At 42.5% G+C, this 18,127-nt stretch overlaps 2 protein-coding genes across 4 annotated transcripts in view; both read right to left on the minus strand.

Moving 5' to 3' along the window:
• Positions 1–1,932: 1,932 nt before the first annotated feature.
• Positions 1,933–8,829, minus strand: LOC117560922 (zinc finger MYM-type protein 1-like). Of its 2 annotated transcripts, none has more exons than XM_034238040.1 (2): positions 8,601–8,829; positions 1,933–3,456 (listed from the first exon to the last, which is right to left on the minus strand). In XM_034238040.1, the coding sequence occupies exon 2, from the start codon at positions 3,160–3,162 to the stop codon at positions 2,089–2,091; it is 1,074 nt and encodes a 357-aa protein (XP_034093931.1). In that variant the 5' UTR covers positions 3,163–3,456; positions 8,601–8,829; the 3' UTR covers positions 1,933–2,088. The 2 variants fall into 2 exon arrangements, with proteins under 2 accessions (XP_034093931.1, XP_034093932.1); XM_034238041.1 differs by lacking the exon at positions 8,601–8,829 and adding an exon at positions 4,114–4,287.
• Positions 8,830–9,286: 457 nt separating this feature from the next.
• Positions 9,287–18,127, minus strand: part of LOC117560822 (SH3 and PX domain-containing protein 2A-like) — a 49,037-nt gene continuing 40,196 nt past the window's right edge. The window contains exons 9-14 of one of the 2 annotated variants that reach the window (XM_034237888.1): positions 16,199–16,282; positions 14,046–14,163; positions 13,620–13,948; positions 13,420–13,469; positions 12,941–13,060; positions 9,287–12,277 (exon numbers count right to left, since the gene is read on the minus strand). In XM_034237888.1, the coding sequence (XP_034093779.1) occupies positions 10,349–12,277; positions 12,941–13,060; positions 13,420–13,469; positions 13,620–13,948; positions 14,046–14,163; positions 16,199–16,282 (2,630 nt within the window). In that variant the 3' untranslated portion in view covers positions 9,287–10,348. The remainder of the gene's footprint in view (positions 12,278–12,940; positions 13,061–13,419; positions 13,470–13,619; positions 13,949–14,045; positions 14,164–16,198; positions 16,283–18,127) is intronic. The other variant, XM_034237889.1, reaches the window with a different exon arrangement.

Here is an 18,127-nt window from a genome sequence, read left to right on the forward strand (position 1 = left end):
TTTGTGATTTTTGGAAAACCGATCAACAAATAAGTCAAGATTCAAAGCCTTTGACCTCCTTGACTCAATACTAAGCACACCCAGATTGCTCAGTCTCACCATTGATGGTGGATCTGAGAAACATTTTGACCAGCTTCAACGTAGAAAAACTACGCTCACAGGAAGCAGAACTGACTGGGATTGTGACTGCTATTTTGCAGAGTCTGAAGAGCTCAAAAAACACTTCTTTATAAGGTTCAATGAACTGAACAAGCTCCACTGTACTATCAGATCTCTGCATCCCAGTCTTTATTTTCCTATCTAACATTCTGCTGAACTGATGTAGCTCATGCCCCAAGTCCTCAATATTTGCATCATACTGAGCAAATGAAAACAGAGTTGTCTCCTTCAGAAATGCATCACTTTTGGGGTTAAGAGCTTGGATGCTATTCATCATGTCACAGTTTGTGTTTGAAAACCGTCTATTAAGCTCATTGAGCATCTGATCAATGACAGGGTAGAAAAAGGCTGTACAAAACCCGTGTTTATCTTGTTCTGTCTCTCTCTGTCCAACAGTAGTCAGTACGAAGCTTTCAGCAAGTTTAGAGCTCAATCTTTTTGGTCGTTTTGCTGCTGGCTGTATTGCAGTATCACATTGCTCAGAAATGTTCAACACTTCATCCCACAAGTTATCAAAAAATGACTCCTGTCTGAAGTCATTCAATGTCTGAACTAAAGATTCAACTAAATCCACAGCCTTTGAAAGGTCAAGGGATGAAGACTATAACCAGGGCTGCACATAACTGGTGCGCATGCGCACCTCCGCCAAAAAAAGCGCACCGGGTCATTTGAAAAAAGGCGCATTTGCGTACCAAAATTGAGAGAGGGAGAGAGAGAAGAGAAAGAAGGGAGGAGAGAGGAGAGAGAGAGAAAGATATTTGCGAGTTGCATATGAACTCAGGGTCGGCCCGTAGCACTGGCGTTATAGATGTTCGCCTAGGGCGCCAGATCTGTGGAGGCACTGCGCTGACAGCTCTGGGAGGGAAAAAAACATTTTTGACCATTGGGGCTCATCCTAATTTTCGGCCTTGATGTAACAATATTCATAATTAAGTAAATGTAACACCCTTTTCACCCCGGTTACACGTTTAATTTGCCCTGTACGATGGGCGCTGTAAGTGATGAAAATGGGGGATGTTGGCTTATCTGGCGCCCGCAGCTCACAGCCAAAGTGCGAGTGAGCGTGGGAGAGAGGGAGGGCGCACCGCCCGGTACCGGCGCTGTTGTTATTAGAATCTGGTGCTAGCTGCTATAACGGATGTTAGAAGAAGATGTTTCTACAATAATGTGGAGGGAGAGTCCTCTCCAGTCAGACTGAGAGGCTGATAACTACAGCTCAGTGAGGTAAAGGACTCTGAGTGTTTAGATAGTTCACTTTAGTCTAAGTTCAAACTGTTTGGTCACAATTTATGTAAACACATATTTCCAAGGCACTCCTTTATAATTATTGGGATAAACACGTTTGAAATCATTCCAATGTATACTATAGGACAGTAACCAAAAACATCCTTTAAAACTGGAGAGATCAAAAAAAAAATGCATAAATAAATATTAAGGTAAAATAAGATATGAATGAACAACACAAATAAAATAAGTTACATTAATTTGTTATTGGCTATGGTAGGTTATTGGTTATGTTCACATATTTATTTGATTACATCCACTTTTCTAAGATGACAACAGCGACTTTCGACCCAAAACCAGCTGTTGACTTGTGGATGCAAGCAGCTAATCGCAGACTCAACCAGAGAGAAAGTAGTAGGCCTACATCATCAGCTACCATGTCTGACAGAGAGGAAGACAGTGAGAACAGTCAGGAGGGTAGTGATGACAGCTAGGATTACTGGTCGTGCTAATGTTGTCTTGTGTTCACCTCTGCATGTGTGTTCTGTGTTCACCTCTGCACGTGTGTTCAGTGCCGTGTGTCTGGCAAATAAAGTCAAGACCCCCTCAAAAGTTACGGTTTATTTCATTTTAAGGATGAACACCAAGCAACATCTCCAGGTCCTCCTTTGAGAACCAGGGCAAAAAAGTTATGTGCACCCCTGACTATAACATGTCAGAGAGACATTTTGTTTCTGCAAACACTTTACGGAGTGTTACAAGATGCACAATGAATTCTAGATCCAACTGTGCCAGCAGACCACGTGCCTCAATAGATCTCTCACCATTGCGTTCTTGGGCTATGTCTTGCAGTACTCGCTTGAGGGCCGGTAATCTATCCATTATGTTACGGAGAGATATAAATCTGCATGCCCATCTAGTGTCACTCAATCGCTGGAGTTCTCTTGGGGCACCTTCGTACATCTCTCTTTGGATATCTAGCCATTTGGGGTGGACATACGACCCAGATGTGAAGACGTATAGCTTTTCTAGTAAGGAGAAGAACTGCTCTGCTTCTGGGACAGCTTTGACTGTATCTACTAAAACTAGATTTAGACAGTGAGCATTGCAATGAACATAAAAAGAATATTTAGCTTGCTCTCTGATTCTAGCCTGGACCCCTGAGTGCTTACCGCTCATGACAGCAGCACCATCATATGCTTGGCCTACAAGGTTGTTTTTGTATTCCAGACCGTTACTTTCCAATATGTGAATTATTTTTTCAGTAAGCCCTGCTGTATCTAGCCTCTCTGCTGACTCAAAATGGAGAAAACTCTCCTGGATAGCACCATTGAAGTAGTACCTGACTACAAGATAAATCTGTTCTTTTTTTTTAACATATTTTGTTTCATCTGCCATGATGCTAAAGACTTCACTGTTTTTCACTTCCTCTGTTATTTCAGATCGAACCATGTCTGCAAGACAACCCAGAACTTCATTCTGAATGGTTTTGCTTGTGTACTTTGCATTATGAATGGAAGTCAACCTTTCTTTAACAGCTTTGTCATGGTTAGCAATTGTCTCTAGAATGGTCATGAAGTTCCCTTTATTATCTGAGCCTGCAGACTCATTGTGTCCTTTTTGAGCAATGTTTTGTGTCGCAGTAAGTAGCAGCACTTCGGCTATGGTTTTTATATATTCCCGATTTTCTTGAACCAGTTTCTTATGTTCTTTGTTAAGTACATTTGCCAATGTTGCATTGGATGTCACAGCTCTCTGGTAGTCTTTCCATGCAATCATTGCGTGCGTGTGCCGCTCAGATTTGGCATGGATTGCAAATCCCCCCTCTTTGTATGTTGCCTTCTTCCAGTTTTTGAAACCTGAAGGTGAATCAAATAGTGTCTGTGCTATTCGGAGGGCTAAAATGTCTGCAGGCGTAACAATGAGCAGAGTCTGACATTTTGGAGTACTCAAGCCAGGGGTGAATCTTGTACCAGTCAGCCTTGAAACTCCTTCTCCGGTCGCCCATCCAGGTCCTTGGAAACAATTTAGGGTGTGGTTGCATTGGTGGCTCCTCTTTGCACTTGCTGATATCTGTGGAGAAAGATAACGCAAATAAATATGTTTATTATTATTATTATTATTATTATAATTGAAACAGATCATTATAAATGCACATTTACCAGAGCAATGAACAACCACAAATTAGATATCTATATGAATAGATTTATGACACAAAGCTGCTTTCTCCCTGTTATATTTGGTTAAGCCAGACAACAGGCTTTGGGATAAGATAAGGGCTTGCCCGGACTCAAACAATCTCGGCTGCCAACAATAAATATAATAATATTAATAAATAAATATAAATAAGCTATGAAGAAGCAGAAAAATAATTGTAATAATGTGCATATATATTTATATATATACCTATTTATTACACTTTTTTTTTGTTTTATAATAAAAAAGAGGGAAAAAATAAGTATATCTATATTATGAAGTAAATCATGTATAAATACAACTCCATATGAATACATAAAATGTAACTGACACTGTAATCCCCCTGCCCGCCACCCTTCATGTTATTGTCCTGTCCTATTTGTGATGTGTGTGAGCCATGTCCTCCGTATATTTTTGTCTTTGAAAATGTTTAATAAAATATAAATGTTAAAAAAAATGAATTAGTATCACACACACTCATTTGATCTGTAACTAAGATTAAAGCAGGCACATTTGTTTTTCAAAATCACAAACCTGATGTTCCAGTACTTGTGGATCTATCCTCTATCTCACTCTCGATTTCATCCTCAGCCTCACTCTGTGACTCCCCATCTTTCTCTGCCTGCTCTGAACCTTCAATTTCCAGATCAGTCTCTCCTGAAAAGTACTCCGGCTCTGTGGCAATCTGCACTTCCTGCTGTGTGTTACTGTCTGCCTCATCTTTTTTTTTTTGGGGGGCGAAAAAGGACATAATGTCCTTTTTTCGCTTCATTTTGAAACTATAGAGCAAGCACAAAGGAGGAGGACAACAATTCAGCAACGCAGAATATAAATGTATAACCGCTAGATATATTTCACAACTATATAGCTAGGGTGACCAGGTGTCCCGCTTAAAATAGAACGACATGGCGGGATGGTGGTGTAAAATGGAGCCTGGGACAAAGAAAATGCAGCTACAACAAAGCCTGGGAAGGTACTTATTATTGGGTAAAACCGGTGGATGGAGATTCCCAGTGGCGGCGGGTCATTAGGGGCAGGTGGGGCACAGCCCCACCTAGTGTCAGAAGAAAGTATTACAAATAATGATTACAAAAAAATACTAAAAAATAAATTAAAAAACATATAAAATATATTTTAAGGTCATGTTTAATAATCTGATTCGTCTGTACATTTCTGTTTTAGTCTGTGTTCTTCTAATTAGTGTCTAGAGTGCCGTTTTGATCTGTTTAGAGCCATGTGGGACAAAACCCGATCCTGCCCCTCCCTCTCACAGTCTAAGTGAACGGTGATTGTAAAAACTACACTGCGCATGCTCAGAGTATTTTTCTATTTAATGTGTGTGGCAAAAAAATAATGACCGTAGGGGCATAGTGCTCCCATCCCCACCATACGTCATCTCACATAATTCAGAATTGATTGGCTGTAAGTACTCACGTGTGCAGTGCTGCGAAACGTCACGTGTAGTTTGAAGAGGAGACGAGAGAGCAGCATATAGCTAACATCACCAGCGATTAAAAGAAGTAAAAAACTGAAAGAAAATGAATGAAGTTGACCATTTACTGGAGCACACATTTGAGACACTTAGTCTCGGAGAGAAACTGGAGGTAAAGCGCCTCGGTGACCACCATCCACCGGATTTCCAAATGGTCCAGACTGCGGGCAAAGTTAAACGTGGGTTTAACGCTGAGTGGTTTGCTAAAAAGAAATGGCTAACGGCGAGCATCCAGAAGAATTCCCTCTTTTGCTTTCCTTGCCTGCTTTTTGGTGAAGATCAAGGTACTTGGTCGAGGACAGGTTACAAGGACTTAAAGCATCTTTCGGAGAGGACAATGAAGCATGAGAGCAGCAACAGTCATTTGGAAAATGCCGTAAAATTGGGATTACTTGGAAGGGTGAATGTTGCAGCTCAGATTGACAGCGCCTACAGACGCGGCATTGATTCTCATAATAGGAAGGTGGAAGAAAACAGGTACGTGCTTGGTCGGATCATCACCTGTATTAAACTGTGTGGGAAATGTGAGACAGCACTGCGGGGCCACAACGAGTCGGCGGACTCTCTGAATCCAGGGATATTCAGGTCAATTTTCGAGACAATGTGTGAGGGCGATTCCAGGCTTCAACGGCACTACGAAGCTCAGCTTGTTTTCAAAGGGACATCAAGCACCATACAGAATGAACTCTTGGACTGCATGTATGATGTGTACAGGGAGGAAATAGCCAAGCAAGTGGACAACACATCATTTGTTGCCGTTCAGGCCGACGAGACAACCGATGTCTCCTGTAAATCGCAAATGGTGATTGTGCTGCGATACATTATGCCTGACCTCACAGTTACAGAGCGTTTTTTGGAGTTTGTGGAAGTAAAGGACAAAACTGGTGTAGGTCTCTCTAACAGCATCAAGGCTGTTCTGGAACCCCTGAAGCTGAAAGAAAAGCTAATCGCTCAGACCTATGACGGGGCGGCCGTCATGAGCGGTAACGTGCGCGGGGTACAGACGGTGATGAAGGAGACGTACCCAAACGCTCAGTTTGTTCACTGCTACGCCCACCAACTGAACCTGACCCTGCAGCAACTGTGTTCAGCAAGGATGAGCATCCTGAAGGTGTTTTTTGCAGATCTAACTGCTTTTTCCACTTTTTTCTCCGGTGCTCCAAAACGTGTTGCAGCTCTTGCAGAGGCAACACAGAGACGCATCCCACGGCCACCGGCTGTGAGATGGAACTTTAAAAGCAGAACTGTGAACGCGGTTTGGGAGACCCGAGATGCACTACTTCAGTGTATGAAGCATATACGCGCACAACCAGGATGGGATGCGGTCACCATAAGTGAGGCATACGGCCTGTCAAATAAACTGCGGGACCGAGCATTTATGCAGCTCCTGGAGTTTTTTTCCGTTGCTTATGCCAGAAGTGGATGTTCTATACAACACTCTGCAAAAACGAAGCATCGATGCACCTGGGATCAACAGCGCGCTCTGCCGTTTCAAGGAAAATGTTCAGAAAATGAGGCAGAAAACTGATGCATTGGCCGCCACTGCTCATGATGGAACAGACGAGCCAGGCCGACGAGTCAGCAGCACAGCGCCGGTGATGAAGGAGGCTTGTGACACAGTCATCTCACAGGTGGAACAGAGGTTCTCACAGAGTGACCATTTGATCGCTGCAAAGCTTGTTGACAGCTCATTCTTCCCACAGCATGTCCTGTCATTTCCTACACCTGAGCTTGACTGCGCCGTGAAACTGTGGCCTGCGTTGGGAAACAAGGAGAAGTTGAAGTCTGAGCTGACCACGCTCTACCGCCACAGTGAGCTTCACACTGGAAACACTGCCCTGTCTCTGTTGAAATCCATTCACGAGAACAACTTGGAGGAAAACGTTTGCTGAGACTGTTATTTTGGTCAAAATAATAGTGACAACTCCGATGACGACATCCGAGTCAGAGAGGAACTTTTCCACCCTCAAAAGGATAAAGACTTTCACTCGCAACACCATGGGACAGCCGCGACTTAACGCATTGGCCATGCTTTCAATTGAAAGCCAGTTGATCCAGCAACTACAGGACTTCATCCCCAAAGTGATAGACACATTCTGTCAGAGGAAGGACCGCCGTGCCGCTTTTCTTTTCAAGTGAGCCTTCAGCTTTGGTAAGTTCATTTATGTCATATATTTTGTTGATCTTCTGTGTTTTGCCTCTGCTGGATCGATTGATATTGTGACCTCGATGATGAGTGTCTGTGTTTTCCTTATATTTACAGTCTATGGTGTTTTAATGCTAAAGCATTACGGTTGTTGTTATTGTTAAGAATTACTTTGTGATGGTGACCTTTACTCCATGTATGAAGGTGCATTACTATGACATCCCCACGCTGTGTACGTAAATGTATGCGCTCACAGTGTTGCTCCTGTGGTCTTCAGTATGTAATTTGACACTCCCCCTCTCTCTCTCCTCCCCCCCTCTCTCTGTCCCCCCTCTCTCTCTCCTCCCTCTCTCTGTCCCCCCCCCCCCCCCCTCTCTCTCTCTCTCTCTCCCCCGACCTCTTTCTGCCCCCCCAGTTTTGTACACCTAGAAACGCCACTGGAGATTCCACCCAGAGCGTGTTCTGGCTCGGTTCGCTGACGGCCGGCACCCCCCTTTATTATTTATTTATTTTAAACGGCATCATTTAAAGGTGGGGTAGGTAAGTTTCAGAAACCGGCTCGAGTGCACTAACATTTGAAAGTACACAGCCGAAAAGAATCCGCCCCTTCCTTACAGAGCGCCTCCTCCAACACACATGAACGCGCACATGAAAGTTCAGGGGAATTGTAAACCATACAAAACAGATAATTACCTGTCCAAGAGAAAAAGAGCGACCACGGCGTCAGATTTCAACTCGGTGTGTTCCATCAGTAGTCGCCATCGTTGAAAAGCAACTCCGATATTGACTCTGGTTTGACTTCTCCTAGTTTCCACTTTCTTTTTGTTCTTAATTTGCTCCGTTAAATGTTTTCTTTTGCGACCAGTAGACGATGTTAAACCTAACTCTGCCGTGGTGAAAGTGGTCGCCTGTTGCTGGCGAGTCATTGAAGTACTGCTGCAATGCACGCCCAATGACTGCACGCCCAATGAGGGCACGAGATACATTTGTGCGTGCACGAGATGGGAGGCTGACAGACAGGGCGGCAATCCAATCCATTTAGCCGGCCCGGCTAAACGGATTGGTTGTACTTTTTACAGTATTACGGCTTCCACAGATGACATTTTTGTATGGATTTTTTGTCAAAGCACTTCAGATATGCATTGCTATCGGGATGTTAAGAGCATTCCATGGAATATAACAAGTGTATCTCGAGCCGGTTTCTCAAACTTACCTACCCCACCTTTAAGGCGCTGACATGTCATGTGACAGATGATGAAAGCAAACTGTTTGCTGTCGCTGACTACTTTGCACACTACGTTAACTAACGTTAGTCAACAACAACACTTACTGACCTAAAGTCTTACCTTGTAACAATTACACGGATATAATAGTTTAACTCACCTTCAATTATCGTGGTGGTGGTCTCTGGAAACGTAGGTTTCAATCAGTCTTTCACTCTTTCTTGGATGCACAACAGCCTCTGATGATCCGAGATGAAAAGTGTTTATTTTTCGCGCGCTTCAGCCGCACAGTGAAAGCGAGTGCACCGCTCTAATGGGTCCTGAGTGCACCGCTCTAATGGGTCCGACTAGAATGACGAATAACGTTAGTTCCGCCTATTCCGCAATTCAATAAATCATAATTATTTTTTTTTCACTTTTCATTGTTAGGGGGGCCACAGGGGGGTCAGAGGTCAGTGTTAGGGGGGCACTGGCCCCCCCTGACCCCCCCCCTAGAACCGCCCCTGATTGAATGTATTGATTTAATATGCTAAAGTGAGTGATAAACATGTTACACTTACGCTTCCCTGCCATACAAATACTAAAGAAATCTAAATATCACACAACTATATGAATAACTATTGTCAACTTGTCCCTTTTTAGAATTATATTTTTTAAATATCATCTGGCTTTTATTTCATTCATACGAAACGTATTGCAACATCATGGCTGGTGTTGATGAAGGGGTGTGAGATTGTCTTATGCAAGAGTAAATGTCAGAACAGTTCACTATCGAGGCCCAAACCTGATGTGTGGGCGAACAGAAACTATGGGTGAAAAATGATTCAAGAGAAAAAAAGCAGGTACTTATGATTGTTAAAAAGTGCATTTATTGAATTCATTCTTTTGGCACTTCAATTATCATCATTGGTCACACAGTTAACATTAAACAAAAGTGAGCATCGCAGTACTTCTGCAGCTGAAGAGTTATGTAAAAATTACTGCCCAGCAGAAATTCAAAATGTTATTATTAAAAGAGCAGTTCTTAAGAATGTTTAAGCGGTTGTGATTTTTTTTATGAGTACATTTCTTAAAATAATAATAATAATAAAATAAGTAATAATATGATTTTTAAGGAATGAATAAATATAATTTCAAATGACATTTCAATTTGGACAAATAACCCCTAATATGAAAGTAAGACATTTTAGGGGAGATCATCAGGAATTGAGAGTGTAAGATAATACTGTGATAGTCTGAGATGCTCACAAATTGTTTTGTTTGTTAGAACAATATAACACAATTAAATTGGATAAAATATTTCACATAAAGGTGACATACAGTATAAGAAATATAAAAAAAACATGCAAACAGACAGCACCATGGTGAGACTAACGAAAAGCAGCTTTGGCAACAACTGAGATTTTCTTTAAAGAAAGGAGGAGAAAAAGGTTCAACTTCAACAGCTCAAGGCATTGTCAGTATAATGAATTGTTTCAAACATGCAGTAAGCTTTAAATGCATAAAACGTTTTTTTTTTTTTTAAATGACATCATAAACTTACAAAGAAGGGGTTCAAAGATTGGACATAAAATGATATCTTAGTTAAAGTTAAAGGTAACCACTGAAGAATATCATTCAATCATTCTTCCGCTCACTGGTGTTCTCTTTGGCTGCGTCACTAAGTCTCGATATATTGCTCCTAATGCAACGTCTCAGGTACTGTATCATGTACTCATTTTACCAGATGTCTAATTTCATTTCAAAGTCATAATTTGATCTGGCTGTTCATTTTGGCAAAAGGTACCGGAGTAAGATTTCAATCCTTACTTAAGGTCTTAGGGTTTGCTTTTTTTTCACAAAACAAATGCATCAGTTGAGTAGTCTTTACACGCACGTTCAGAGTTCTGCCAGCTCCACACATTATTGCTAGGGCTTTTTCTCGAGGTAATTTGAGGGAACCCATCCTTTCCTAGGTCTGCCACTGTCCAGAATCTTGCAGTACCACCATCCATTGGGGTTTCTGTCAAGGACCTCCAGACTTGTCCCCTCAGGAAACCCCATGGTCTCCTCATCGCCATGATAATCTGCTATGGAGACAAACACCTCTTTGAGGTTGTTATGGATGATGTGGGGCTTTGGTTTAACGGTGGATACAGGGAAGGCATTCCTCGGAGAGCCAAGGCCAAGAGATTCAGAGCTACCATTAGCAGATCTGTTCCTTTGGGGTAGTGCTATGTTGTTTGGCGGCAAGCTGCGTGGCACAGTGCCGAAGGAGGCATTGCGTCGCACCGTAGGGCTGGCACGAGGGTGGTCTGTGGAGTTGAGGGACTCGTTTCTCCTGAGAGAGCCAACAGGGCTGGCACCGTCCCTGATCGGGGCCGAAATGAAGACGGACTGAGGTCTGACCACCTGCTGCTGTTTGGTGCTATTCTGCTTCCGTGAACCAAACAAGCCGATGGGTTTTGAAAGGCCACCTGGAGGCTTGGATGGAATGGGTGGGGTGACTTTCTTAAGGTTTTGGTTTATGTTGTTCAACGCCTGCACCCTTTGTTCATTCTTCTCTAGGCTGTTGGACTTGCTGATGCTTCCAGGTTTAGTTGGGGTGCCATCAGATTCAGACCCTGCCATGTCATCTTGTTGCCTGACTGGCTCCAAGAAGTAAGTCGGGGCCCAACCCTCTGTGTCTCCCCAGCGGATATACCACCAGCCACTCTCCTGCTTCTCAAGCACTTCCACCTCCACATTAGCTGGGAAGCTGATCTCAGTCTCTTGGACCTTCTCATAGGGATTGGTTGTGCGATACAGGCTGCCACCTTCCAGATCAGAGTCTCCCCGGCTGCCTTTAGAGTAGATGGAGGAGAGATCGGACGTGCTCTGAGAAGAAAAGGAGTCCTCTGAGGAAATAACAGAAGCTGTCTCAGAGTCCTCACCCTTGGTTTTGGTGCCATTCTTCAGCTGACCTATTGGCCGCAGCTGTCTCCTCAAGGAACTGATGTCCATCTTCTCTGCACTGGAGGCCTTGGCTAGTTGTGGTTTAGGCCTCACTACTGGCTTTGGTTTGGAGGAAGACTTGATGGAAAAGGATGCCTTGCTTTCCTCTTGGTCTTTCTTAGTTCTAGACAGATCTGGGGTGGACTCAGCAGAGGCAGATTTAGGACTGGATGCCTCCTCAGCTTTGGGTGAAAATGGGCCCCCATTTAAGTCTATCTTGAGCTTGTGACCTGCAGATCTCCATCCCCCTGATGTTGGGTTTGCAGTCTTGCCAGTTTCTGACAAGACACTTGTCTTGGAGGAATTTGAGTCTCTGCTGCACTGCCGTTCTGGTGTCTCCCTGAAAGGCAGAAAGCCGTCATTCTCATAGATACACTCTGCCTCCGCCTCCGCCTCCCCCTCTGCCTCGTGGCCATCTTCAAAGGAGTTACACATCTTGAAGGATGCACTATGGAGTGACGATGCCGGAGAAGGCTTGGAGGACAAGTGGGATCCTTTCTCTGAGGATGTTTCCCCGTATTTTACATCCACCAAGGAACCTTCTCCCCTCAGAAACTCAAACTCAGACTCCATGTCCAGATCTCCAATGGCAGGTACATCATATTCTGGCTCTTCGTACACCAGCCTTCCTGGAGACACAGGGGACTCTGGAGCTTCAGATGCGGGGCTGCTGGGAGGTGCAGTCTCAGAGGAGTCTTGTTTTTTGACAGGCGGAGCTGGTGGTGGAACTTTTGGGCGGCACAGAGTGCTTGTTCTGCGATTCAGGTTGGGCTTTTTACGTTTGTCAATGTAGGAGCAGGGAGCCCAGCCTTCCTTCTCTCCGATATGGACGTACCACCAACCACCAGAGTTCTTCTCAATAACCTGAAATAGATATTAAAAAAAATGTTAAGCCTGCATTTCAAAGGCATTTTTATACATTTAAAGGTGGGGTAGGTAAGTTTCAGAAACCGGCTCGAGTGCACAAAAATTTGAAAGTACACAGCCGAAAAGAATCCGCCCCTTCCTTCAGACTTCCTTACAGAGCACCTCCTCCAACACACATGAACGCGGACATGACGTCAGCAGACTGGTGAAAGTGGCCGCCTGTTGCTGGCGAGTCATTGAAGTACTGCTGCAATGCACGCCCAATGACAGCACGCCCAATGAGGGCACGAGATACATTTGTGCGTGCACGAGATGGAAGGCTGACAGACAGGGCAGCAATCCAATCCGTTTTGGTTGTACTTTTTACAGTATTACGGCTTCCACAGATGACGTTTTTTTATGGATTTTTTGTCAAAGCACTTAAGATATTCATTGCTATCGGGATGTTAAGAGCATTCCATGGAATATAACAAAAAGTGTATCTCGAGCCGGTTTCTCAAACTTACCTACCCCACCTTTAAGATTTGTCTTTTTATTTTGATATTCTCTTATAATCGAAGGGTTGTTGTAACTGAGCTATGATGAGAGCAATAATACAACAATACATAAATATCGGTTTGCAAATGTATGAAGGAAGTTAACATTGAAAAGAGTGCTTACCTCTGCTTTCTCTCCTCCATTGAAAGTGATACCATCAGATATACAGGACTGGAAATCTGCAATGGTGTAATACTCTGCTTCAACTGTAGGGGCCTCTGGTGGGGAGGGCAACTGAAATCCCTGAACACAAAATAAATCATCACTGTTAGTGGCACCATTAACTGAATCCAGTTTTTAGATACTTTTGCTATACTTGAGAATTGTTATTTCATGCTGCACTTCATTTAAGAGGGAAATATTGAGATATTGTATTTTTACTTCACTACATTTAACTGATAGTGACTAGTTATTTTCAATCAAGATAAGGGATCAAGCATAATATAGGATAAAGACCAGTTTAGACCTTCTTGACTTGTGGCCCCTTGAAACATTTAAAATGTCTACAGTTAAGTTGGACAGATTTCATCCTCACAACTTTCAGATGGTCAAATAAAACTTCATGGCAGAGTTAGCTTTTGAGAGGCTGCTCACACACTTACCAGGGTTGCGTCTCTTCTGGGAGGAGGCTTTTGCCTGAGAACTGGGGAACCTGTGAAACAAACAAAGGTAAAAAAGTACCTGATTATTTGGTCACTTTTGAGAATAGACACTCATTAAGAATAAGATAAAAAAATTCATTTTAGTTTATGATTTATTTGTAATCTACTGTAACAGGCTAATTTCAAAATACACAACTTACCAATTTCCACCCTATGAGGAGCGATGCGAGCTATAGCCGGTGAGGCAGGCTCTGCTTTACTTTTTCCATCTAGTGGGATATTAACAGGGCTGGAGTCAGCACAAGGCATTGGGAGGCTGATCTCCTTCTTGGCCACTTGGGGGCTCTCTGGGACTCCTTCAATCTGCACATCTTTCTCACTCAAGGCTTTCTTGTTCAGCAGGTTACTAATCTCCATGATGTTTCCAATGATCTCCACAGGGCCGGTCACCGTCTTCTTGCGGGGAGAGAGATCATCCTTCATTTTCTTCAGGTATGAGGCTGGAGCCCAGCCCTCTTTATCCTGGTACCTAGTAAAGTAGGTTGATGAGATAAATAAAATATTACATCCTCTATGTTTAATGGAAGATGTAAAAGAATATCTGAGGGCAGTGAGCAGATGCTTACCTGATAAACCACCACCCTTCCAGATTCTTCTGGATCACATCCACAATGACTCCTTTCTCGAAAGCAATTTCATCCTTGCCCTGGCTGGAGTAGGGCTGCACCGTCATATACTTCTCTTCTGCAAAAGCAATAGCAGAGAAGGACAATAAAGCTAAGATTTTGGGCTGTGAAAACAAAAGAACCATTGAAAAATTAAATAATAGTAATGAAACATAAGCGTTAACAAATAAACAATGATAGATTGTGATTCATTGGCACATATGAATCACAATGAATGATACTTTTGATTGAATACAAACCGGAACGGTTCTGCTTTCTGGGCATTGGTTCAGCTGCCAGATGTGCGAGTAATATTATAATACAGTGAAGTTTCACAGATGTGATGTACTGTATATTAGGTATTGTTTTGTTACGTTCTGCATAACAATTAATAAGTTGTGGTCAAATCAATTGTCAAGCCTAAATCATATTCATAATTGGCTCAACAGACGTTTCACTTGGCCGACCCTAGTTCACATGTGTTCGCCTTCTTCCTCCATATTTTTTGAACTTCTTTAACAACACCTGCCCAATAAACTTCATACAACTAGTACCAGCGTGTTGCCTCAAACACTTTAACATAACTAAATTCACTAGTGTTAAGGTATAACCAAAGGGAAATACAGCACATGGGGCCTGCTGATGTCCTAACAGTGTCTTTGGCCTCTTGACAGCGAGCATCTCCAAACTCAGCACATAATAGAAAGCAGAGGCTTCATGCTGGTTTATGCATTCCCATGAAGCTAAGGGGCAGAGCAGAGCCATCATTTCCTGTCATTACAGCAATTCCTTTCTAAATACAGGGAAAAGAGGTGTGTTCAAAAAGAAGAGGGGCACATAATAAAGCACTTTATATGCTGTCGTCCCAGTTGGTAAACAGGAAGCAACATTCTGGTGAAAAATTATTCCATTTTCCTTTTCTCCACCCGTTTTCCGAGGTTGTGTTGGAGCTGTATGGGTGTTGGATTGTAAATCCCTTAACTTGCAAAAACTACAGAAGGCTCCCGGGTAAAGATATTTCCGTCTGCTTTATTTTCCTTTTGCCTGTTTCTTCCGGCCTCCTTGTGTCGGGGCTGGTAAAACGTTTGCCTCTCAACAACCTCTTCCAAACAATATCCAGCAGTGCAATAAAAAGAAATTCTGAATCAGATGTTATGTTAACCACAACATGCATCGCCTGCTTCAGTGTTTTGAATTATTCTTGTGGAGTCAGCAAAATATCTGTGTTTTTATTTTTTTAGACAAAAAAGCAGGATTGCAGTGCTAGGGTTGAAACAGCTCTCTCTCAACTCCCGAGAGCAGAACCCACTGCCAAGCGTTAAGTTGGGCTGAACTCAATAGCTTATCCTCACTCCACTGTCAGCAACCCAAATACATCTCCTGTGAAAAAATCCCCTTAGCATTGTTAAGACAAACATCTGTGAGTCTGTGATTGAAAAGTTTTAACTTAATAAGTTTGAGATTAATAATGCTCTTTGTTTATCTGTCAATATGGTTGCTATCTGCATCACAGCAGGATAAATATGTTTGTACCACACGTTGGTGGTACAATTATCTTTTACTGTTTTTAAATGCCTTTGTCTGAATGTCTTTCATTTCTGTAAAGCACCTTGAATTGCCTTGTGTTGAAAGGTGCTATATAAATAAACTTGCCTTGCCTTGCCTTACAATACAGATGTATTACAAAATACAGCCACGCTTCATTTGCTCATAAAAAAAATAAATAATGCTCTAAAATGCAGAATAAGGCATTCCAAAGTATATTACACAACTACTTTCAGATGACTGGGCAGTTGTTTTCTATGAATCTGGGAAGATTGGTTTTGGCACACAGTGCTTAATTATAACGAAAATGCTTACTTGAAGCACTTTTGTAACATAATTTGAGCTAAGCATCAATAATTGGTGTATATAAAGTTTAAACCTTTGCTTTCCAGGCTCATTTTATATTAAAGTCAGTTAGTGGTTAGTTTATCGTGGCTCACGATAAATGAACAAATATGTGCATGTAGAGGGTGGAGATGAATGTGATAAAAGACGATAAGACAGGGAGGGAGGAACAATAACGAGGGTGAGGGAGTGAGGGAGGTGATACAGCATCTGTCTGAGTTCACCTCGGCTTTGCTGCCGGCTGATGACACCCCCCAACGTCCATCTCCGGTCCAGCCTCTTCAGATGAGCCTTATGCCGCTTAGTAACTGACAGACACAAATGGTGACCAGACGACGACCACAAACAAACAAACATTAGACACATGAAGACGAAGCACAAATGTTAACCAAACACACAACACACAGATGACATGGAGCCTCATTATTAGCTACATGGAGGACATGAAAACAAGACCACAAGCAAAACAGGGTGGACAGTTAGAGTGGATGGATGGAGGTTACAGAGGAAGTGTTAAACCAAAAGACATCTTCTGTGTGGCTTGTAATTAGGACGTTGTTAGCATGGTTTTCCCATCCTGTTGTGCTAGAGCATCTGGGACACACATTGCTGCAGCAAGAATGCCATCCAATTAATAATGCAGCAGAGAGGGCCGCAGGTTGGAGCTGTGTGCTCAGGATTATCTTCTTTTGGCAATGCTTATGAAAAGGTAAAACTTCAAAATGTGTGCAAACTGCACAATATACTTAATTTGGTGGGTCTTTTAGCTTAATGTTTACAGTGGTGCTAAGAAACAGCTAGCATGGTTTTGTCCATATGCAACTTTAGATCTCAAAAATATGTTATATCTGATTTGTTTAGATCATACAAAAAATGGCATGTACATTGACAATCAATCAAAGTCTAACTATTCATTTGGGCAATATATATATGTGTGAGACCGTATTCTATCAGTGGATAAACTTACATCTCATGCTGCCTGAACTTTCAACATGTCACTTTGTTATTTTTTCAAAATAAGCAAGAATATGTTGGGGGTTTTCTGCAACAACGCAATGGCACAGGCTGCTGAAGACCACAGGCCTGACAAAGAGATGCTTTATGAGTTTATTGCCATTCCAATGACTGACTAGACACATAATCACTAATTACATTGACAGATTGTCCTCCACAAAAACCCCCTGGCAGCTAACTCCAGCTATCTCTAACAGAGCAGATAGGAGTATTTGGTGTGTGGTCATACATTTGAGGCATGCGTATATGTTGAAATCTTCTGATAAACCTGTACTCTGTAAGCCTAAATTGGGAGAAATGTAAACATATTTAAAGGTTGTGAAACAGTACCACTGTTTAGCCTCATGTATTCCCTCTCAGCCTCCACCCTTGAGTCATAAGATATACAACACCGAGGGGATCCTGGGTCGCATTGTTACGCAGTACAGCAATTGTAAAACAATAAATGTTTTTTGGCCACAGTGCTGGAAAATCTTGATGTTTTTTTGGAAGTGCAATTCGCAGCTTAATTATTTCCGTGCCTGCAGTTTGTTTGGTTTTCTCTAACACAATCCTGCATTAATCTTAAACAAGCTGCAGTTGCTGCTCTACCTGTCAAAGCCTTTAAAGTCTGACGATCTGACACGAATTGAGCTTGATTGCACTGCAATTAAAATGTTTTCCCCACCAATATAAAAAATGCTTGAAGGACACTATGGGTTGGTAAGAGTCTCCGACAGGCCTATCAGGATGATTGCACACATTAGAGTCTGGCAAACCAATCTCTACATACTGTAGGCGTGTTTCTTATCAGAGTTTTGGATCCCTCTCGGACTCAAGTAAGCTCACAAAATGTGTGTCAACAGTGTTCTACTGTACTGCAACATGTCTGCATTTCACAATGATATGCACAAACAGCATGAAATAACAAAATTCACATGGGAATTTGTTTTTAATGTACCATAACCATCATTTTGGCATGTCTTATTGAGTATGTTCATGATCTATCCCTTATTGCTGATTAAAACACATGCCTCTTTCATGAAGTCACACCATGGTGGTAGTATCATCAAATATTGCTCTGCATCTTTACTCTACAGTGCATTACTGTGCAGCACATCACTTCAGTGGCTGTGGTCTGGTCTCTCCTGGCAATCCTC

This window comes from Gymnodraco acuticeps, unplaced genomic scaffold, assembly GCF_902827175.1.
Source record: "Gymnodraco acuticeps unplaced genomic scaffold, fGymAcu1.1, whole genome shotgun sequence".
NCBI lineage: Eukaryota > Metazoa > Chordata > Actinopteri > Perciformes > Bathydraconidae > Gymnodraco > Gymnodraco acuticeps.

Excerpts from the sequence above, each read along its gene's own strand:
- LOC117560922 (XM_034238040.1), bottom strand. The coding sequence starts at position 3,162 with ATGATTGCATGGAAAGACTACCAGAGAGCTGTGACATCCAATGCAACA.